Source organism: Colobus angolensis, unplaced genomic scaffold (genome assembly GCF_000951035.1).
Source record: "Colobus angolensis palliatus isolate OR3802 unplaced genomic scaffold, Cang.pa_1.0 Scaffold2, whole genome shotgun sequence".
Classification (NCBI taxonomy): domain Eukaryota; kingdom Metazoa; phylum Chordata; class Mammalia; order Primates; family Cercopithecidae; genus Colobus; species Colobus angolensis.
In genome coordinates, this window is record NW_012115154.1 from 10,798,974 (window position 1) to 10,822,095 (window position 23,122).

A 23,122-nucleotide genomic window follows, 5' to 3' on the forward strand; every position below is an offset into this window, starting at 1 on the left:
CACTTCGCCTGGCTAGTTTTTTGTATTTTTTAGTAGAGACGGGGTTTCACCATGTTAGCCAGGATGGTCTCGATCTCCTGACCTCGTGATTCGCCCGTCTCGGCCTCCCAAAGTGCTGGGATTACAGGCTTGAGCCACCGCGCCCGGCCTAACTTCATCACTTTGAATTGTATGACTCTACTCTCTCCTGCCCTGTTGGGTTTCTGCTGAGAAATCTGCTGAAGGCTGTATTGGGGATCCCTTGAATGTGATACGTTTCTTATTGCTTGCTGCTTTCAGTATTCTTTGTCTTTGATGTTTGATAATTCGATTACATTGTGATATGGTTTGACTGTGTCCCAACCCAAATCTCATCTTGAAATGTAACTCCCACAATTCCCACGTGTTGTGGGAGGAACCCTGTGGGAGGCGATTGAATTATGGGGGTGGGTCTTTCCTGCTGTGTCATGATACTAAATGAGTCTCATTTAGATCTGATGGTTTGAAAATGGTGGTTTCCCTGCACAAGCTCTCTCTTTTCCTGTTGCCATCCAAGTAAGACATGACTTGCCCCTCCTTGTCTTCTGCCGTGATTGTGAGGATTCCCCAGCCATGTGGAACTATAAGTCCATTGAGCCTCTTTTTCTTCTCAGTCTCTGGTATGTCTTTATCAGCAGCATGAAAATGAGCTAATACATGTTGTGACTTAGGGAAATCCTTTTGGGTTGAATTTAACTGGCAGCCTCTGAGCTTTCCATACCTGGATATTGCTGACTTTATCCAGATTTAAGGAATTTTCAACCATGTTTTATATATGCTTTTGGGACTGGAACAAGATATGTACATTTTTCCAGTGCATCACTCCACAGATTACTACTCAGTTACAGAAGGTAAAAGACATATTAAAAATGAAGAGATCTGGTGTCAGTTACCTCAAATATGCATTGACAAAACAGCATAAAAATGACATTCCACATTCTCGTGATTGACCAGATGCAATAGGAAATACACATCATCTATGGTGTATATTTGCCAAGTAATTAGCCTCCAATAGTATAGAAATTCTTGTTGTGGGCCATTTTACAACTAAGCTGACCTGGACACTTCGAAAACTTATAATCATGAAAAACAGAAAATATAACAAGTGGATGGAAGAGATGTATAATTTAAAAGTAACTAAGGAGAACCGATAACCTCGTGAAATACATGATCTTTGATTTTGTTCTAGAGGAAAAGTGAATCAAAACCAAGGGACATGTTGAGACAAATGGAGAAATTTGAGTGTGATGCATGTACTAGATGACAATGCTATATGAATGCTAATGTTTTGAGTGTAATAGTGACATTTGTGGTTATATAAGATAACGCCAATTTTTTAGCAGACCCATTTTATTATTAAGGATAAAATGCTTCAGAAATTGAGGGCAATATATGTATAGAGAGATAAAGCAAAAGTCACAAAATGTACAGTCGGCACACAGACATACATTTTAATATTCTGTTTGTTTCATTATTCTCTCACCTTTTCCATAGATGCTCAGTTTAAAAAAAAATTGAAGAAAAATATTAGCAGACCAAAATAAAATGTTGGTGTTATTTCAGAATGATAATGTTGTTGGGTATTTCTTATATTCATTTTCAATATCTTTGAAATATTATGTCATTACCATAAAATAAATATATATAAAATAAGGTATCTTTTAGTCTAGAGTGTACTTTTTTTTTAATAGGAAACAGGCTATGATTTTTAAGAAAGTCCCAAAAGAAGACAAGAGAATTTGCAGTCTGAGGACAAAGCAGCTTGGTATCTCTGAGGCCAGTGCAAAACTTAGCTACTAATGCATGTCAAGAGGACTTTTAGCAAATATACAGGACTCTTTCCTCTGTGTCAAGAGATTCTGATATTCTACAGTTTGGCTAAAAACTCAAGAACTTTCAAAGGTCACTGAATGTAAAGAGAAGAGTAGTGATTTTCCAAAATTAAAGCTGGACAATATTTATTTGTGCAACAAGGAGGGAAGCTGTCTTAGTTTGTCCTCTGCTGCTATAGCAGAATACCTGAGGCTGGGAAAATGTATAAAGAAATTTATAAGGAAAAGGGCTTTATTTGGCTTGCAATTCTGGAGGCTGGAAAGGCCAATAGGGCATCAACATCTGCTGGACTTCTTTAGAGGGCTTTGTGCTGTGTCATAATATGGAAGAGAAGTGGAAGAAGGAGCAAGCCTGTGCAGGGAGAGCCGGGATGAGCAAGACCCTCACTTTATAACAGCCTGCTTTTATGGTAACTAATCCAAATCCTGGGGAGGGAGAACTGACTTCTGGCATTCATCTTTGATGAGGGATCTACCCCCGTGACCCAAACAACTCCTGTAAGTTTCAACTCCCATAAGGCTCACACTACCCCAGAGAAATGTGAGCAATGTGCCTGTAGCAACACCGCTACATTGAGGAACAAGCTTCAACATGAGTTTTGGTGGGAACAAACCATATCTAAACTATAGGACAGGCTCTAGCAAGACAGTAAGAATAGAAAGAACTGGAAAAATTTTCCCTGGTTTCTCACAAACACTGTCCTATATTGGCCCTGATTCTATTGAAGATAGTATAGAAGTCCCACCAGTATCTCTAAGCCATGGACCAAGGACCTGAGTCCAGTGACACTGAACCATTGGCCATCAGAAGGCACTGGGGTTTGATGATGCTCAAATGTTTTTGAAACAGGGCTCAGTGCTGCTTGAGATGTTAAGTTTGAAGAAAAACTGTGTATCCTAGTATCCAGTATCTTGTTTGCAGAAGTTGTGAGTAGTCAGTGAAATGTGAGATACTAAGAAAAAAAACACACCTTTATATTCATTGGTGCTGGTATGTTCTGCTCAGCAGTAAAATCTGAACTGTAGCAAATCTTTGAGTGGAGACTGTTCTGGGCTTGCATGGGAGGTAGATGGAGGAGAACCAGGAGCCAGCCTAAATGCTCAGAGACCCATGCAAAGGGAAAATGACTGCCTCCTCAGGAGAATTCAGAGAAATGTGAGCAACGCACCTGTACCTCACACCTTACCTATTCTAGTCATGCCCTGGACAATGTATATGATGACGTAAGGGAAATATAGGAGAGTGGACAATTCTAGTTTATGCCAGACAGGCTATTCCAAATTGCGAGTAGTGACACTACAGATATTCTTAACAAAAACCAGATTTCCCAGGGCTCTGGCCTTTTCTTCCCTGAGCAGCACAATGACCGGTTCCTGCCTTGACAAGAATTCTGTCATGGATTTCTCAGTTGTGCTGCCCAGGAAGCAGATGAGGCCTGAGAACAATGAGGAATGTCCTCCCTGGACTTGGCATGCCTCACATGCAAGCACATCACATGTGGGTCCTGTGACTGATAGGTTTGATAGACAGATAAGTCCTGTTTCCAGTTACCAGCCTCCATCCACCGAATGCTGTTGTCACCCGGAACTATAACCCTGGTCACAAAGATGGAGCAGGTAGTGACCCCTTAATGTGAAGAAATTTCCATCATGCAATTATTGCCTGGTGCCTACATGAGTTGGACTCAAACCAGCAGCTTTTGGCCTCAGTAATAAAGGATTTATGACAGAAGCAGATGGCTCTGGTAATTCTACAGCCACAGGTATTCACCTGATAACCTTGACACGTGTCCCCTAGGTTTTGCTGGTTTGTCGGAATATCTCTGGGCGAACCTCAGTGAACACATATATCTTCGTTCCCACCTCTCTGGACATGCATCTCCTTGTGTCACTGTCTTATGCCAACTCTAAGGAGCGCCATCCCCTAATTCCTTTTATTTCTTTTTACTCAGGCAAGGAATAAAAGTGCATTTGTGACTAATGTTGCCCCATTAGAAACAAAAAATAGATAATGACCACTACTGTTCAACTGTAATTTACACTAGAGGTGTAGCTATAAGGTTATTTTTAGATTTCAGCAAGTCTGTTTGATTTTGCATTTCTTACAATATATACGGATATTTTCAGGGATAAGAGAATTCCCCACCCATCTTCGATAAAAAATGAGAACTTACTTTCATTACACTGGTGACCCAAAACTACGGGCAGAACCATGATGAAGGCTTGGTACACAATGCGTCATGAATGATAACAGCAAAGAGGAAACTGCTCATTGGCCTTCACTAAAAATGAACCCTTCTAACTTTGTGCCCAGCGTATTATTTTATCCCTTTAGCTTACAGCGTGTCAGCTAGTTCAATAAGCTTCTAGGGTAAACTCCTGTCAATTACCCCAGCTTCTAAGCACATAGGACCTGGAAGATAGAGAACCTAGTGAAAGAGAAATGCCCAAAGAGAAGGATAATTGCTGATAAGACAGAAAGGTCACTAATTGATATCTCTGTTTCGAGTTGCCTTCAACTCGAAACATCCAGCAGAGGATGGGCCTAGAGATGGAGTAGGAGATCCAATCCCGAAGCCCTAGAGATGTGAGTGAGGACACGTGACTGAACTTACACAATCTGTGAATATGGTAAAGCAACTTCGTGCTCTGTTTTAGTTTATAATAATTGGTTTCTAAGAAGGTAGGCATTTGTGGAGGCAATGATGTCACTGTGGGAACTGCCGTGAGAAGATAGGGATGTCCCTCCTCCTCTGCTCCTGCTCACAGTGACCCTGATTGGGCAAAGCTCCTATCCTGCCCTGACCCTGCCATGGGCACCAGGCTCCTCTGCTGGGCGGCCCTCTGTCTCCTGGGAGCAGGTGAGTCCTAGGAACACCATGATCACATTGGGTCTCTCAGTGATTATTTCAATCATTTCCTTCTATTTTCAAATTCTGTCTTTTTCCTTCACAGAACTCACAGAAGCTGGAGTTGCCCAGTCCCCCAGATATAAGGTTATAGAGAAAAGCCAGGCTGTGACTTTTTGGTGCAATCCTATATCTGGCCATGCTATCCTTTACTGGTACCAGCAGATGCTGGGTCAGGGCCCGGAGCTTCTGGTTCAATTTCGGAATAACGATGTAGTAGATGATTCACAGTTGCCTAAGGACCGATTTTCTGCAGAGAGGCTCAAAGGAGTAAACTCCACTCTCAAGATCCAGCCTGCAAAGCTTGGGGACTCGGCCATGTATCTCTGTGCCAGCAGCTTAGCCACAGCGATGCAGAGATACTTCCCTTTTGTGCACAAAACTGCAGGGCTCTCTCCTCTCTATCAGCTCACAGCAGCCTTTCCTTATTCCTCATCCTCCCAGGGAAGAAGTGAGTTTTCAGATATAGCTAGGATTCATATAGTGGGTGGAAGTAAACTTTTTCTTTTCTTTTCTTTTCTTTTTGTTTTTGAGATGGAGTCTTGCTCCATTGCCCAGGCTGGAGTGCAGCAGTGCGATCTGGGCTCACTGCAGCCTCTGCCTCCTGGGATCAAGTGATTGTACTGCCTCAGCCTCCCCAATAGCTGGGATGACAGACATGTGCCACCATGCCCAGCTAATTTTTGTATTTTTAGTAGAGGCAGGATTTTGCTATGTTGGCCAGGCTGATTTCAAACTCCTGACCTCAAGTGATTTGCCCTTCTCGGTGTCCCAAAGTGCTGGAATTACAAGCATGAGCCATTGCACCTGGCTGGAAATAAACTATTTCTTAAAACATGAAGACTGCCTTTGTTATTTGAAAATATGTCTAAGGAATTTGAAACACCTCTTGCTGAGAGTTCAAGAAACCGAAACTGAAAGTGACTTTTCACAGACTGGGGTACTAATAGCTGTTCTATTTTTAAAATGAAACAATATTTTATATCAATTAAAAAATACAGAAATTTGAAAAATAAAAACATGTAGTCAATAAACATGTGTGACACATTTTAATAATACAGATAATGATTGTATGTGAGTGACAAACAGCAGGCTCTCCCTCTGCAGTTGTCAGCATATGAATGATTTGAATTTTATCCTTGGTGATACGCTGACTCTGGAGCCTCCTCTAGACCTCTCATTGGATGTGTTATGCAATCAAATCTCAACAAGTACTATGTGTTTGGAAATCTTTTTCCCCTGTTTTTGGGGAAATACATTAATACGAGTAATGTTAATGATGATGATGTTGATAATTTCAACTATTTCATTCAGCACCCTTTAAATTTCCAAGAAATGCACACAAATGGATATCCTGGCAACGAGTCCAAAATATTAGCTCCAAATGAACTCTGCTCCTCCAGAGTTCTCTAACTCTTCCATGTAACAAACATATCCCAACATTATACAGGGCTGGGTCAGCTAGTTCAGAGACTGATGAGGACACTTCCACTTGTCTGTCCTCATATATTAAAATAGCTCCATAGTTGATGTGGTTTGACTGTGTCCCCACACAAATCTCAACTTGAATTGTATCTTCCAGAATTGCCATGTGTTGTGGGAGAGACCAGGGGGATGTAATTGAATCATGGGGGCTGGTCTTTCCCATAGTATGCTCATGATAGTGAACAAGTCTCACAAAATCTCATGGGTTTATCAGGGGTTTCCACATTTGCTTCTTCCTCATTTTCTCTTGTCGCCACCATGTAAGAAGTGCCTTTTGCTTCCAGCCATGATTCTGAGGCCTCCCCAGCCATGTGGAACTGTAAGTCCAATTAAACATATTTTTCTTCACAGTCTTGGATATGTCTTTATCAGCAGCATGAAAACAGACTGATACATAAGTGCATTAGATATTCCTGAAAGAACTTCAGAAGCAATGAACTGCCCTGGTCCAGTTGCCCCCTCTGTTAATGCACCGTGTGTGTCCAACTGTAGTCTCTACCCTAGCTTCTGCCCAGACTCTCCTGTACTAGAAATCATTCTGAAGTATTGGTTAGAATGTTTGGAAATGCAGTTTCCCGGGAATCTTCTGAAGGACTGTCACTGTTTCTCAGCCCCTTCTGACTTCCCTTTCCATCCACCTGACTGCAGGTCCTAACTGATGGCCATGAACTCACTGCACATCTCCCTTTCTTCTCTGCAATTTACTTAGCTAACAACACCTCAGCCCGGTGGTGAGTGACCATGACCATCCTCCACTTCCTTGCCAGAATTTTCATTTGGTTCTTTTTCTAATCTATGAGGTCATCTTTTATGGTTAGTCGTTCCCTCATAACATTTTTTGAGTGTATCTTTTATTTTGTTGAGCATAGGACACTCAGTTACTTCAGTCTGCCTGCTTATTTTCACCTCTGTGATCTTTGTGGACATTTTTGTGTGTGTACTGCTTCTCAGTCATTTGTTTGTATTTTTCCTTATAAACCTGATTATTTTTGACATCATGCCAGACACTATGGTTGTAGAAATAATTTCTGGGCTAGGATGGATATATCTTTCTCCAGAGATAATTTTATTGTACTTTGTAAAGGGCATGGATGCATAAACAATCCAGGACTCCCTGAAACAGAATTCAAGGCTTGAGGTGTCCTGGAGCACCTGGAGGACAGGCTTCCTTCTAGTTCATTGATTCTATTCAGGTCCCTCAATGGTCGCATTAAGTAAGTTCTGGTCTTTGCCTTTAAGCCCCTGGCCTGTGAGTCAGCTTCCTAAGTGCTGAGCTGGGATCAGCAAATGCCCCTAATGGCAGTGACTGCCCTGCTCACTCCCCAGGCTCCTGCCTTCTCCAAGATTCTGGCCCAGTTATTCCTCATTGTATCTTTAGGATATGAATTAGTTGCAGTTTGTTAGTGTGGTTGGTTTACCTAAGTACATAAATAATAACAAAAGCGTTAATCTGAGTTCCCTCTGCTATAATTATACAGATTAAAGTCAAAACATTTTATTTGAGGTTTTAATTTTCTTTGAATTTTAATGTCAGATTCTTAGTCTGTGATTTGTTTGATATTTGACTTAAATAGCATAGAGATGTTACACAGAAACTTTAATTTTAAGCAAAGACTTTTTAAAAACTTGAAGTGGATTTATAATCAAGTTGGGACCCTCACTTGGTTTTGAGACTTTGTCATTTGAGTACTTTTATGTTATTTATTACATAATCTTTAATGCTTCATTGGGTCATGTGACAAGATGAGACTAGAGAGTGAATATTTAGACTTGATCAGAGAGCACAAAGTGAACATGGAATTAATTTCTGTTGATGAAGAGTCAAACTATGTAAAATATTTGAAGACATTTATTCTGAGCCAAATATGAGTGACCATGGCCTGTGAAACAGCCCTCGGGAGGTAGTGAGAACAGTGCCCAAGGTGGTCAGGGTGCAGCTTGGTTTTCTACATTTTAGGGAGACATGAGACTTGAGACTTCAATCAAACACAGTTACGAGATACATTGGTTTTGGCCAGAAAGGCAGACAACTGGAGGCAGGAGTGGGGAGAGGTTCCAGCTTAAAGGTAGATTTAAAATTTTTCTGGTTGATAAACCAGAAAGTGGGGAAGCTGGGAAGTCGGCGTGGGACCTGGGCCGAGAGCGGCTTTTCTAGGAGTGGGAGGGCAATAGGCGGGGCACGGGCGTGTCAGGGGCGTTCCGCAGGTGCGACCAGGTAAATCTTGGTCTCTTTGGATTGACGTCACCTGGTGCATGCCCAGTTGGTCTGCACCTTCCCGGGTCGCCGGCTGCATTTTCGCGCGCGCGGAAAAAGTTGGGGGAGGGATGAAGAACCCGGAAGTGCACCATCTTGCCTCCCTTCGTCCAAACAGTAAGAACAAGATGTAAATCAACTCTGGAGCATTTCATTTCCAAATCTTTGTGAAAAAGACAATCTTGTTTCTGATTTATTTTATGGATAGAGAATGTGAGAGATTCTGTGCTCTGGGCTTTGCAAATTCAATAGAGTTCAAGGATCAATAAACTCAGAGAGGCCCTTCACTGCAAAGAAGAGCTTTGAAATCTAATGAGCTTTCGGGACACCAATTCAGCTCCCGTACCTTTAACAATGCAGTTGACATGCTTGCTCTTCCTGGGTAACTCAGATGCTAACTTCTAACTCATTTAAGGGCATTTGAAGAACTAGGAGCACAGAGCCACCAGTGAGAGATACAGGAGGTTTGCAGAGAAGCTGGCTTGCAATAAGGCAATGAGTTCATCTTTAAATACTTGGAGTTTGAGGTGCAGATGGATATAGTTGGCAGGCTCCTAGGTAAGGTCTAGAGAAGGTGCTATGAATTGGTGATATCAAAGCAAATCTACAGGGACCCTCTGCAAATGTGCATCCGTATCTCAGATCAATTATAGTTGACTTCAGTCCTGCCTGATTCATCTCCCAGAAATGTAGCCTCCACTTAAAAGAGCTTTCAAGTTGGGGGTGGTGGCCCATTCAGTGATGTCACTGACAGATGCATCTTGTGGGGGTAAAATGTCCCAAAGTATCTTTTTTCGCTCATGTTCATAAGGGCCCTGGTCTGGAATGTGCCACATCTGCTCTCACTCTGCCATGGACTCCTGGACCCTCTGTGTGTCCCTTTGTATCCTGGTAGCGAAAGAGTCCTCACGTATTTATCATCCTCATGCTAGGCCTCTGTATAGATGACTTCCTGTGTTTTCCTTATTCTTTTTTCTAATTTTGCCTTCTTTTATAGCATGCACAGATGCTGGCATTATCCAGTCACCCAAGCATGAGGTGACAGAAATGGGACAAGCAGTGACTCTGAGATGTGAGCCAATTTTAGGCCACAATCTCCTTTTCTGGTATAGACAGACCTTCGTGCAGGGACTGGAATTGCTGAGTTACTTCTGGAGACTATCTATTATAGATGACGCAGGTATGCCCATGGATCAGTTCTCAGCTGAGAGGCCTGATGGATCATTCTCTACTCGGAAGATCCAGCCCACAGAGCAGGGGGACTCGGCTGTGTGTGTCTGTGCAAGTCGCTTAGCCATAGCACTGCAGAATCTCCCCCTCCCTGTGCAGAAATTCTGGTGCTTCCTCTTTTACCCACAGCTCCCAGGATCCTGAGCAGTCTTTCCTGCATCACCTTCCCCACGAGAATAATTAAGTGGGTTTGGAGCATGGCAAAGACAGAAGATGATACAATATCAACATACAAAATCTTGTGTAGGAGATAATATAGAAAATGCGTTTTGCAAATTTCTCACAAATTGTGTGTGGGGTCAGAACTCATACACAGGTAGGATAAACCTTCATTACCCACACTGTAGGTGTCCCTGCCTTCCTATATTTGCCACCCCCATCCAAACAGTGGGAGCTCCTGAGAATGGCTTTGTCTTGTGAGCTACTCTGCCCACTTCACTCTCTTCTCACTCTAAGCCGTGAACAGAAATTTCCCCTACAAGTGCTCTTTATTGTAAATGAAAGTTCTTTTCTATGATTGTGGACATCCCTTTATAATGCTAATTTCAATTTAACATTTATATATGGATTTTTACATTACACTTAAAGAGATTTTCAATGTGGATAATACGGGCAGTTTAATACATTAGAAGTAAGCCACCCCTCTTGACCTACAGGGATCCATTTGTTTCTATCTTGCATAAGGCAAGCCAGGTGCTAGCTAAAGGTCTGTGTGCACTCACAGGACACTGATGAGATCTCCTCCACTGCCTGTTCTGGAACTGTCAATATGAATATACACAGGGTGTCTAAAAGCACACAGGGCCGGGTGTGGTGGCTCATGCCTATAATCTCAGCACTTTGGGAGGCTGAGGCAGGAGGATCGTTTGAGGTGAGGAGTTCAAGACTAGGCTGGGAAACAGTGAGATTTCGTCTCTAAAAATATATATATACTAAAAATTAGCCTGGTATGGCAGCCTTAGCTACTCAGGAGGCTGAGTTGAGAGGATTGTTTGAGCCCTGAAGTTCGAGACTAGAGTGAGCCATGATCATTGCAACAGAGTAAGACCCTGAATCACACACAAAAAATAAATAAAGTTGAAAAACATACACAGGCCTGGCCAGTCTTACTGTGCCCTCTTTCCTCCCTGATGCTGTGTCCTGAACGGCCAAATCTGTATTTTTTTTTTTTTTTCTGGTTTATGCCACACATTTCTACACAGCACTCACAATTTATTATGAAGAGTTATAATGTCTTTCTTCTCAGTAGTATTTACATACTGATTATTTCTCAACCCCTATCAGTGTATCATCGGCAACTGCTGCAAAATGTGCCTGTATTTTGCCTGCCCAAGACAATTTGGGTTTACCCGAGTTCTTCCATAGAGGCCCAGGTTTCACTTGTCACTGTCCTATTTTTGTTTATCAAGAACCAAGACTTTCAAGATCAGAATGATGCGGAATGACATTTAGGGTATTCTTTAATGTACATCGGGAGACCTACTCTGTGTTTATATATTGTTTTGGTGTCTTCCTTGCTCTTCGGGCTTCTCTCTGCTGCTTCTAGATCATTTTCCTTCCTCCTTTGAAGCCCAGCTCCTTTACACACATGATGTGAGAACAGGACCCTTCTTTGCTGCACTTGCTTCTTTCCCTTCAGAACTCTCTTCTCATTCTATCCTTCTGTCTGCTACTAATCTTGTCATCATTCTTAATGACTACTCATCACACAGACCATTTTTACATTGGTTTGGCTCCTCACTTTCTTGACTTCACTTTTGAGGAGTTTTTTAACCTACAGTGTTTTTAAGAGTTACTTCCATGATTATAGTAAATATCTACTAAATAAATGCGTATCTTTCTCAGCTTTGAGCTTTCTGCAGGTTGGCACTTTGTTGGACATTTTATCCATTAATCCTGACGTTTTATATCTGACAAGGAAGGTATTAAAAATCACATGTTTTGAATCAGTGAATCAATAAATAGATTTGAAGAGACAAATGCAAAACAAAATTGTTCAGAGCTGGCTATTCTGGGATGGACTACAGATAGACCGTGTAAGAAATAATAAAATCATGTGGTAATTTCAATTCATCTTTAGAATCTTCGGACAGAACAGCTCCAGGGGAATCAAGGGATCATAGATGGAAAGAGAGACAAAGAGGTTAGGAGGTGAGAACTGGCTAGTGTAGCAGTCCCTAACCTAAGGTTTTCAAAGATAATATCGAAGTCCTCAATTTCTTTTTAATATTTTTTGAAAATGAAAGGAAATTATGCACATAACCCAAGCTATACATGATAAGGAAATTGACTCATGTCTTTGCTGATATGAAATAATAGTAAAGTTCTGTGAAATTATGAAATTAACTTATAGGCTCATCTCATGCCTGATTGACAGTGCTGTGTGTTACAAAAATGAGAAAATATATGATTACTTTAAAAACATTATTTAAAAAAAATTAACATTTGCTAAGAATGGGGGTAAAAAATTAAATACTGACAGATGGTACAAAGAATGGAGACGTTTGAAGCTTCCAGAGCCTCTGACCCGGCTCACCCCACTTTCCTGGGGCCCATGTCTTCTAAAGTTCACCTGCATAGAGAAAGGGAAGTGTGGTTGTGCAGGAAATACAGCAGGTTAGGAAAGCGTAGGCTCTAGAGCTTTTACAGGCTTTAACATCCCGTGTATTTGTGCTATTTCCACAGCCTGGAACAAACTGTATTCTCCCCAAACAGGGCCAGACACTGCTCATCTATCAAGGACTGACTCACATCTCCCTTCCTCTTTGCTTCTTACCCTGACATTCCCTGGTACTGTAGTATATCATTCTCTTTCCTTTACATTCAGAGGAAAATTCAGGTATGTAATTGATACTACTTGATGTTTGTGAAATGAATAAATTAATGTCCATTTATACAGAGCTCTGAAATATTATCTATTACTGTTTTCCCTTCAAAAGGGGCTCCTTTTACCTGAAATATAACAGAGAGTCATTATAGTTCATCTCCATTTTCCATACAATTTCTGCAATATTCCAAGCAAATGTGTTTTCCCAATCAGAATTAGTGAGCAGTACTACCCAGTACCGTAACTATATCTAAAGCTGGAATTCACAAATGTCCATTTGGAACAAAGAAATTTATGTTATAATAATATTTATCCAGTCCCATGATCCAGTAAAAGAAATTCCTCACCACAACCACGCTTTTCCAAAACCACATCTTTGTGAGTCTGGAAACATCATCAGGGGTGCATCCCAGAAACCAACCTAAAATGCTGAGAGAAAAACTTGCTGTGCGCAGTAAGAGAATCTTATCATCCTTGCAATAAGAAGATACTGTGTGTGTGTGTGTGTGAGAGAGTGTATTTGTGAGTGTGTTGTGTCTGTGTGTGAGTGTGTATGTGTGTGCATTTTCTCCTGTAGATTCATCCACATGAAAATAGTTTATCTTTGGATTGCATTACTAAGAGGCACTGGGTCACTGGGGGAGCTTGTAGGCGCTTCTGACTAGTCATGGGAAACGTCAGACCACTCGGTCTGCCTAAGTTATAGCCAATAGGATTGTTTATTTCAAAAATTTTTTATAAATTCAGAATCAAATACGTAAAAACTGGAAGTCCCTTTTATTAAATGCACTATATTTGGTAATAATGACTCTAAATACAAAATGTGAAGACACATGCATCTTATAAATCAAAAGGAGATATGAAGTATTTTTCCAAGATCATTCTGCTGGATATCCTCACACTGTTTAATTCTATGCCTTGTCTTATTTAGGCTCTTCTCTTCCACCTTATCATACAAATTGCAATGCCATAACAACTATTAATTTTGCAATCAAAATGTTGGTTAATGCACCCTTTTGTCTCCACTGGCTAAGGGAGGATTTAAAGATTAACCCTAAATTGGCTATCTGGGAAAGCTTAGAGAGGGTGTATGTGAGAGGGTGGGGGTTGCAGGAGCGGGATGCAGGGTCTCTGTTACTGATTTGGACAATCTAGAGCTCATAAGGTCATAAGGTGAGAATCTCTGAGACTGTGGATCTATAGCCACTTGGAGGCGCTGTGTCTCCGCAATGCTGCTGGGAACCCTGGGGAGGGGAGGGCAGGTGACCCAGAAGAGGAAGGCTGAAGAGAATGCCTGGCTGCCTGCTAGCATCAGGTGGAGGCCATTTGAGTTCAGAGTTGGTTCTGAGTTAAACACAGACCTCTCACTGTCCAGGGAAGGATAGGGGTGTGAAAGGCCTCAGTTTGTACCAACAAGAGAGTGTCTCTGTGTGTGTCTGGCCAGTGGACGGTGAAGGGGCTGGGGCATCAAGGGCTTGGGAATCAGTGTCAGGGCAGGGACAGCAGTGGGCAGAGTAAGGTGTGACATGGACATGTGGACACTGTGCTCCACCTGCTCCACCTTAAGTTTTGGGACCCTTCAGGGCAGGAATGATACATGGGGTAGCAGAGCCAGGGACCTGCCTAAGGGTACAGTGGGCAAAGGATGGCCTGCAGAGGAAGTAAATAGAAAGGCAAGTTTCCTATTGAAATGCCAAAACATTCCTGCCTCCACTCAGAAAAAGACCACGAAAGGGATGTTGGCAGCCAGAGGGACTCAGGATCTGGTGATCCAACAGGCCTTTCCCAAGTTACCTCTGCTGCTTCTTGATGAGATCTGTTTTGATTCTGACAGAAATCATGCAAAATAAGTGTCATCTAACTGTGCATACTTTTGACCGAAACACCTTTCCTGGGTCTCATATACCCTTAGATGGAAGAAACCAGACCTAGCGTTGGATAGATCGGTAGTAAGGTCACTGTACTTAACATCAACCAATTGTGCATTTCAAAATAGCTAGAAGAGAATAATTCAAATGTTCCTAAGGTAAAGAAAAGACAAATATTTAAAATGATGCCTATTCCAATGACCATGATTTGATTATATTAATGTATCAATGATCACATCTACTTAAAAATATGTACATCTAATATGTATCAATAAATAGTTAATTGAAAAGAACATAACTGGCTGCAGTCTGTTCCTCCAACACCTCTACCCACTGTCCCCACTCTGCAGATTTGTCTTCTCACATGGTCTTCCCTTTCCAGGTCCCCATTAGCAGGAAGAGAAAGTCAGGCATTATATATGATCATTATAGTCTCTTTGCTGACAAGTCCAAGGAACATACAACTTCCAGGCTAACCATATTCATTCATCCTTCATTGTGACAAAAAAAGAGAGGTGCAATTTTCTGCACCATAGCTGTGCTGTGAATGAGGCCAGGTGATCTCTTTAATGAAGCCTGTGTGAGGAGAGAGTTTTCTCAGTGCACAGCAAAGGGAATGGGATGTTTTTAAAGGAAAGTGTAGTTTTCCTCTACCTGATGTAATTTATTATGAGGGAAAAGACACAAATCATTATTATTCATTACTTAATTTATTGATTTCACAAACATTTTAAGCCCCCCGCTTTGTACAAGGGATTGTGCCACATAAATTTAAAAATGAAACAAAAAATAAAATTCAGAAAAACAGATAAGACAATTTTTTTAAAAAGTACATTTCTTGCCTTTGACAGTATTAAGGCAATTAATATTGAAATGTAGTTACTGAATTATTTTGAAATTTATTTATTAAATTATTTTGCTAATTCACAGTACTTTAATGTTTCTGAATTATACAAATGTCCTCTTTTAAAATCTTTCTCTTTAGTTACCCACCTCCTTTTACTACCTTTTAAAAAAAATTTTAGTGAGGACATTTAATATGAGATCTATCCTCTTAACAGGCTTTTAAGTATACAGCAGAGTGTCATAGTCCACGGAAACAAGGCTGTACAGTAGCTCTCTAGAACTTCCTCATCCTGCTTAACTGGGAATTTTGTACCTGTTGACAGCAACTCCCCATTTCCACCAATCCCTAGCCCGTGGAAACCAATGTTTTAGTTTTTACTTCCATGAGTTTTTGACTATTTAGGTTGCCTTATAAAAGTAGAAAAAGGCATGATGGCTCACGCCTGTAATCCCAGCACTTTGGGAGGCCGAGGTGGGCACATCACATGAGGTCAGGAGTTGGAGACCAGCCTGGCCAACATGGTGAAACCCCGACTCTACTAAAAATACAAAAATTAGCCGGGCATAGTGGTAGGCGCCTGTAATCCCAGCTACTCAGGAGGCTGAGGCAGGAGAATCATTTGAACCCAGGAGTTGGAGGTTGCTGTGAGCTGAGATTGCGCCATTGCACTCCAGCCTGGGCAACAGGGAGAGACTCCATCTCAAAAAAAAAAAAAAGAAAAGAAAAAAGAGTCATGCAGTATTTGTCTTTCTGTGTCTGGCTTACTCACTTACCATAATGTCCTTCAGGTTTATCCACATTGTCACATATGGCTAGATTTTCTTCTTTTTTGATACTATTTCCTTGTGTATATATAACACATTTAAGGTCTGTGGTAATAAATGCATAGTATTTGACTGTTTCTATAAAACAATGCATCACATGAGTGGCAGGGTCATTTGCCGAGGTGCAGGCTCTGAGTGCATCAATGCACCTTTACGGTTCAATTATGCTGCACAGAGAAGACTCAGAAAAAAATCATAATTCCATCCTTTATTGTCATTTTACTATGCACAAAATAGAAGTCCTTCATTTGCAAAATTTCAGTTAATTAGAAATTCAACTGTCAGAAAAAGCCTTAAGACACAAATGCTATTCTCATTTTACAGAGAGGAGGGAATTGACCCACAGGTTAAATAACATGATCACATTAAATGGCTATTAGGATGCAGTACTGGGTGTCCAGCTCTGACCTGTCAGTCTCTAATCCCTGTGTTTATAGCTCTGTGCTATAAGGCATTTTCATAAAGAGCGATGCCTAACTTTCAGAATCAGATCAGACCTGCTGGCTCCAATAACATCATAGACGGAGGTGAATTTATCCTGGAGACAGTGTGGGGAAAGAACTCTGAAAAAACGCCATGGCACCCAGCCCTGACTCCCACTCTAACACCACCACATCGCTACCTGAGGCCAGCTCTTGACAGGTTAGGTTTAGTTTGCTTTTTGTTTTGTTAATCTATAAAATGAGACTAATACAGTCCATCTATAAGGCCATATACATAATTTAGTATCATAAAATATCTAGCCTATAATAGGAATCTAAATATCTTGATTCCCTTTGTTAATCTCAGACAGCCTCTTGCACCCTTGCCATGCACAAAGGCAGATTCAGACACATTCTGCCTAGAAATCTTAAGCTGAGAACTTAGAAGTCACAGAAGTGGAAATATATATGCCTGATGATTCTTTACATGAAATTAACTAAAGAATGTAGCATACATATCTCCTCAGATATTTAAAAATCAATTTTATTAATATATAGATTATATAAAACATTACACATTTTAAATGAACAGATCAGTGATTTTGGAGCAACATATGTGTATAGACCCTTCTAATCCCCATCCCTATTAAGATGTCAAATATTTCCATCACGCAGAGAGTTTTCTCATTCCTCTGTGCAATGCCTTCCTCCATCCCTGACAACCAGTGATATTTATCACTAGAAAATAGTTTTGCTCAGGTATATTTTTAACGGAAATTTACAACCTCTAACTATTAAAACACTTCCTCTTTAGTACACAGGTAAATATTCAAGAGAGGGAGGTGCTCCTAAAGATATTTATGGCTATGCCCATCATTGATAGAATGGATAAAGAAAATGTGACAAGGCCGGGCGCGGTGGCTCAAGCCTGTAAACCCAGCACTTTGGGAGGCCGAGACGGGTGGATCACGAAGTCAGGAGATGGAGACCATCCTGGCTAACACGGTGAAACCCCGTCTCTACTAAAAATACAAAAAAACTAGCCGGGCGAGGTGACGGGCGCCTGTAGTCCCAGCTACTCGGGAGGCTAAGGCAGGAGAATGGCATAAACCCGGGAGGCGGAGCTTGCAGTGAGCTGAGATCTGGCCACTGCACTCCAGTCCGGGCGACAGAGCAAGACTCCGCCTCAAAAAAAAAAAAAAAAAAAAAAAAAAGAAAAGAAAATGTGACACATATACACCATGGAATACTATGCAGCCATAAAAAAGAATGAGATCATGTCCTTTGCAGGCACATGGATGAAGCAAGAAGCCATTATCCTCAGCAAACTAACACAGGAAGAGAAAACCAAACACTGCATGTTTTCACTTAGTGGGAGTTGAACAAAGAGAACACATGAACACAGGGAGGGGAACAAAACACACTGGAGCCTGTCGGAGGGTAGACGGTGAGGGGAGGGAGAGCATTAAGGGGAATAACTAATGCCTGCGAAGCTTAAAGCCTAGATGACAGGTTGATGGGTGCAGCAAACCACAGTAGCACATGTTTACCTATGTAACAAACCTGCACATTCTGCACATGTATCCCAAAACTTAAAGTAAAATTTAAAAAATTAGAAGAAAAGATTTTTATGGCTTTAGAAGGGTTTCAAACACTTCCAGAACCCTGAGAGATACCTGATCCATGTTAGGGATAATCCTGCCTGGAGATAGACAAAATGATGAAATGACATCAAAAATCTTCCCAGCTGGAAGAGGCTATTTCCACATAATTTGTTCATTCATCTTCATTATTTTTCTCATACACTCATTCACTTAAATTATTTTATAATGATATTCTGACAAAAACAATCTCCGAGAACATTATTTTGAGTTTCCATCAGACAATATTTAGCTGTGATTTAGCTCTGCTTCCTGAGCACATAGAGTACACTGGGACCAAGCGCACCATGTGCAATGGTGACTCCATTGACAGATAATGTCACATTGAGAAAAGGGTTCTCTCTTCCTTGACCCCAAGTGTCCAACCCATAAAACATGAGCCTTGAGGTAGAAAATTCCCCTTTCTGTTCTGGCACTGCCTGGGCACAAGGCTCTTTTGCTGTGTGTCTCTCTGTTTTCTGGACTAGAGAAATACTGATCACATATGTGGCATCCACTCATTGGTTTGTTGGACCCCAGCTTGCAGGTAAATAGTACCAGGTGGTCCTTTGCTGTGACTTTAACTTCTGTGTTCTTCACAGAACACAGTCCCATTGATGGGATCCAAAGTCCCACTGATACTGAGTGACCCAGACCCTGGTCATGTGCTTGTGCTAAAAAGGAAAACAGCACATGGGGAGGTGAGCAGAATATGAAACACAATTATGTACTCAGAACCAGCCATACAACTTATTAGCATCCCCTTTGTTCCAAAATTGGTAAGAATTTGAAGAACATGACAATGTTATCTTGACTGTGGTGTCCTAACAATTGTGGGACTCTGTACACCAAGATATGTTATTTGAGCTCCTTTTTATTTATTACTAAATTAATGGCAGGAATCCCGCACAAAGGGCTACCCCCTATGAAACATGACAACTCAAATTAAAACAGAGCACTCTTCTTTACCCTAAAGTCTGCCCTCTCTCCCTGAGTCTCTCATGCATAAGACCACCTTTGTGTCCATAGGTCATGGGCAGTGCTGGGTGGCCACCATCGTCCACACATAGAAGGTAGTCAGCAGCGTGAGGTGGTTCTACCTACTGTGGTCTCACCCCAGGCATGGAAAGCAAGAGCCCTGGGTGGAGCTGAAGGTGCTCAGCTGGGTTTCTCAGGAGTCCCATCTGTCAGTGAGTTGACAAGAAACAGAGCAAAACGACTCCTCCAATGTTGATGAGCCTGCCCCTGGGACTTGGAAACTTGATAACAGAGAAAACCAATATAGACAAAGGATTTTAAACAGGATTATGGTCAATTAACCACATTAGAAAAGGATACTTGAAGGAGTATTTGGGACATAGGAGTCAAAAACACTAGGAAGACATGAGGAGTTTCCCTAAGACTCTAGACTACAGCACTATGTAGATAACTAACACTAGAATATTAATTATATCGTTGAAGAAATAAAATTTACATTGAATTACAAACTGTTTACAAAAGGTCATGAAAATCTTTTAGACTTGTTTCAATTCAGACATATGTGTTCTTCTCATTCTCAGCTGTTCACTGGTGCATTTATTTTGGATTTGACCATCTGGGGAAGAGGCGTGGCCTCTCCTGGCCTCTCCCTCCCTGGGGCCCAGGCAGGGAGAATGAGGTCTCAGAATGACTCCCTTGAGAGTCCTCTTCCCCTTTCATCAACACACAGACCCAGAAGACCCCTCCGTCCTGCAGCACCTGCCATGAGCATCGGCCTCCTGTGCTGTGCAGCCTTTTGTCTCCTGTGGGCAGGTGGGTCCCGGGCAGGGCCCCTTGTGTGGATTTCAAGGCTCAGCACCTTACCACTGGGGCTGCAGCATCAGCTTTGTTCTCCTTCTCCACAGGTCCAGTGAATGCTGGTGTTACTCAGACCCCAAAATTCCAGATCCTGAAAACAGGACAGAGCACGACACCGCAGTGTGCCCAGGATATGAACCATGACTCCATGTACTGGTATCGACAAGACCCAGGCATGGGGCTGAGGCTGATTCATTACTCAGTTGGTGCTGGTGTCACTGACAAAGGAGAAGTTTCCAATGGCTACAGTGTCTCCAGATCAAACATAGAGGATTTCCCACTCAGGCTGGAGTCGGCTGCTCCCTCACAGACATCTGTGTACTTCTGTGCCAGCAGTTACTCACAGCGCTGCAAGGCTGCCTCCTCTCTGCACATAAAGCCAGGCAGGCTCTGCCCTCCTTCCTCACCCAAGACTCAGCGATGCCCTGGGCAGAGTTCTCTACACCAGGGTCCTTGGAACCCCGAGTGACCCCAAGTGGCCCAGACAGTATGAGCCTCGCTCTGTGCCAGGTGCCTCTGCAGGCAGTCTCAGCCAGGCCTGGACTGGTCCCAGGTCCTCAGATGTCTCCTTTGTTGCTCTATCTGTTCTTTTCTCAGAGCTCTCCTTTTGGGGTGGGGCAAGGGCTTCCCCAGCTCCTACTTTTCTATCCTGAGTCCGAGGCCCCCAGGATAAAGCAGGATGTGTATTTCAGATCCATCTAGACTCCCATCTCTCTCTGGTGACCTTATTGCTTCCTCTCTCTAGGGTTTCCCCAGCCCCCACCCTCATGTGGTCTCTCCTGTGGCCCACCTTTCCCATCTGGGCAGTGACCCTCCAAGGACTTGCTGGGTCTCTCCTCCCCCCACCTCCCTGCCGCTCTCTACTGCAGCCATGAGGGCAGCCTCTCCTGTGCCTCCTTCATTCCTATCACAGAGACTTCAAAGCCCATTTCCTCTGCACTGGGCTGGAGGCTTCCTTTCTGCAGTGGCCAGCTCCCACCTGTCCCCCAGATCTCAGCATGATCAGACCCTCTTGTGGGAAGCACTCCCTCCCCTCCCAGCTGAGATCAACTTTCCTCTCATAAGCTCTCACAGATTCATGTGTCTGTTAGTAACCTTTAGTGCAGTTGGGCTTTCTCAGATACTTATCTGGTTATTTTTTTATTCCACCTAATTTTTAAGCCCGTGGGAGCTGAGGCTGTGCCTGCTGCATTTACCAACATTGGTGCCTCGCATGTGGGGAGACAAATTTCAGAGCATGGATGAGTGAATGAGAGGTTAAGTGAATGATGAGTGGGTGGATGACCCAATAGTAGGAACACGCTACATCTACTTTAACCTGGCAGAGATCTAGCATTAAGTACAACAAATCCCATCCCTTTGATTGCTGGGCTTAGGTCAGTCTTGGAAATTGATCCTGGCATCCACACCTGGCTCAAGGCTTCCTCTTGTGGTTGCAGCACGTGACCTCCTGCAGGTCTCTGTGCTCTCCTTCAGGGTCTTTCCCCACAACAAATCGAGACAGATCAGAGATCTACCTCTAGAATTCCATCCTTAAAGGTGGTTCCTTGAAATCACTTCTGGTAAGAAAATCTCCATTAGGTTAATCTCCAATAAAACAGGGCTACTACAAGTTTGAGAGTGTAACAGAATTATGATCAGAATTAGATATTATGCATATGTGGGAGGAGCTGAGGAAAAGAAGGTCTGGAGGAGAGAAGTCAGAAGGTGAAGGAGGCAGTCAGTAGCCAGGGCTTCTAGAGGTCTGGGCAGGACAGGCTGGAGTGGCAGGAACATGAGAGGATCAGAGTATGCCAGGCCATGCAGTGGGACCTTGAGCCGGGAGCACAGGAAAAGTCCATGGAAACCTTCTTCTGGGGAAATTGTACCCACTGTATGGGGCCCACCCCTGCAGGTTTACTTGCAAACACTGGGGGCAGCCTGGCTGCTGTTGGCCAGCATTTGGGAAGATGAACTGGATACAGGGCGCAGAAGGAACAGGACTTTCTAGGTCTGTTGGATGCCTCTGTATCCACCGGTCACAGACTCTCACTGTCTGACCACAATGACCTGCCAAGTATAATAATAGTGACTGCTTTTCATCTGTCTTCCAAATTTTACCAAATGTACCTTGACCATCTGTAACCCTGAATGGTAAGAGAAATGGCATTCTGAGAAAGGCAGGCTCTTGCCTTCGCAAAGTTGACTTAACACAGTCCAGCACAGGACGGAGATTAAGGCATTGGATCACACAACTGCCTCAACCTGCTGTGGTCCCTGGAATCTTCTCCGTGGACACCTGTGCTGCCCAGGTGAATGTGGACACAATTTGTATGTAGATGTCCCAGACGCTGGCTACTAGCTTTACTTTTAATCCTGTGCCGGATATCTCCCTGCACCCAGAGGGTCTATATATGTATGAGATTTATTTTAAAAAATTAGAAAATTTGAATTCTATTCTGAATCTTTTGTTGGGACTGTCCAGAGAGCATTTCGGACCCTACCAACCTATATTGTGGGTATATTTGACAGCCCGGAGTGCACCAGACAGTTCTTGGGCCCGTACATTTGCGAGTTAGACTGGAGATGCCTGTAAACATGACAGACTCTTGGTATTGTTCACTCTCATTCCAGGCCTCTCTGGAATGTCACAGACAGCCATCGAACAAATAGATTCCCAGTAAGAAGAATATTAGGACATATTAGAAAATAGCAATGAGGAAATGTGAGCACATGCAACAAAAGATTGAAGTGCAAACCCAAAGACTGGAAATTTTGGCATTATAAGATATGAAAGTTTGGAGAGCTATGTTTAAATGAACATGAGGGGAAACTGAAACAAGGAAAAAGAGAATGTCTGAAACTATCAAGTAACTTTCATAAAAATTGTCAAATAATGTATCTAGAAATGCCTCACACACTCACCGAAAACAAAATGGAAAGTCAAACAGTTGATCAGCTCCTCCTAAAGAGATTTTTTGTGATGTCAAAGATGGATCTCCAGGAGTCATCTAGAATGCAGCACAGAAAATTAAAAGTGAACTATGAAAAGTTAAAGAACAGGGAGGAAAAAAATGGATGTTTCCCATATATTAGAATATGCTTATTTTTCATAAATTCCCATTTTTTCTTGCATATGATTGCAGTTTCA

The 23,122-nt window shown here is 42.3% G+C and overlaps 1 protein-coding gene and 1 gene segment (V, D, J or C); both read left to right on the plus strand.

Annotated features, from left to right (window-relative positions):
- Positions 1 to 4,607: 4,607 nt before the first annotated feature.
- LOC105511426 lies at positions 4,608 to 9,872 on the plus strand. The gene is made up of 3 exons (XM_011941571.1): positions 4,608 to 4,711; positions 4,806 to 5,210; positions 9,496 to 9,872. The coding sequence occupies exons 1-3, from the start codon at positions 4,663 to 4,665 to the stop codon at positions 9,870 to 9,872; spliced, it is 831 nt and encodes a 276-aa protein (XP_011796961.1). The 5' UTR covers positions 4,608 to 4,662.
- A 9,966-nt stretch (positions 9,873 to 19,838) lies between these two features.
- On the plus strand, positions 19,839 to 20,956 carry LOC105511230. The segment is given in 2 exon segments: positions 19,839 to 19,947; positions 20,040 to 20,956. Coding segments are annotated over 2 exon segments (471 nt in total).
- Positions 20,957 to 23,122: the final 2,166 nt, after the last annotated feature.

Bases quoted from the DNA above. Each gene is read 5' to 3' on its own strand.
- LOC105511426 (XM_011941571.1), top strand. From the start codon at position 4,663: ATGGGCACCAGGCTCCTCTGCTGGGCGGCCCTCTGTCTCCTGGGAGCA. The intron at 4,712-4,805 runs GTGAGTCCTAGG...TTTCCTTCACAG, and splicing joins CCTCTGTCTCCTGGGAGCAG to AACTCACAGAAGCTGGAGTT. The intron at 5,211-9,495 runs GTGAGTTTTCAG...CTTCTTTTATAG, and splicing joins CTCATCCTCCCAGGGAAGAA to CATGCACAGATGCTGGCATT.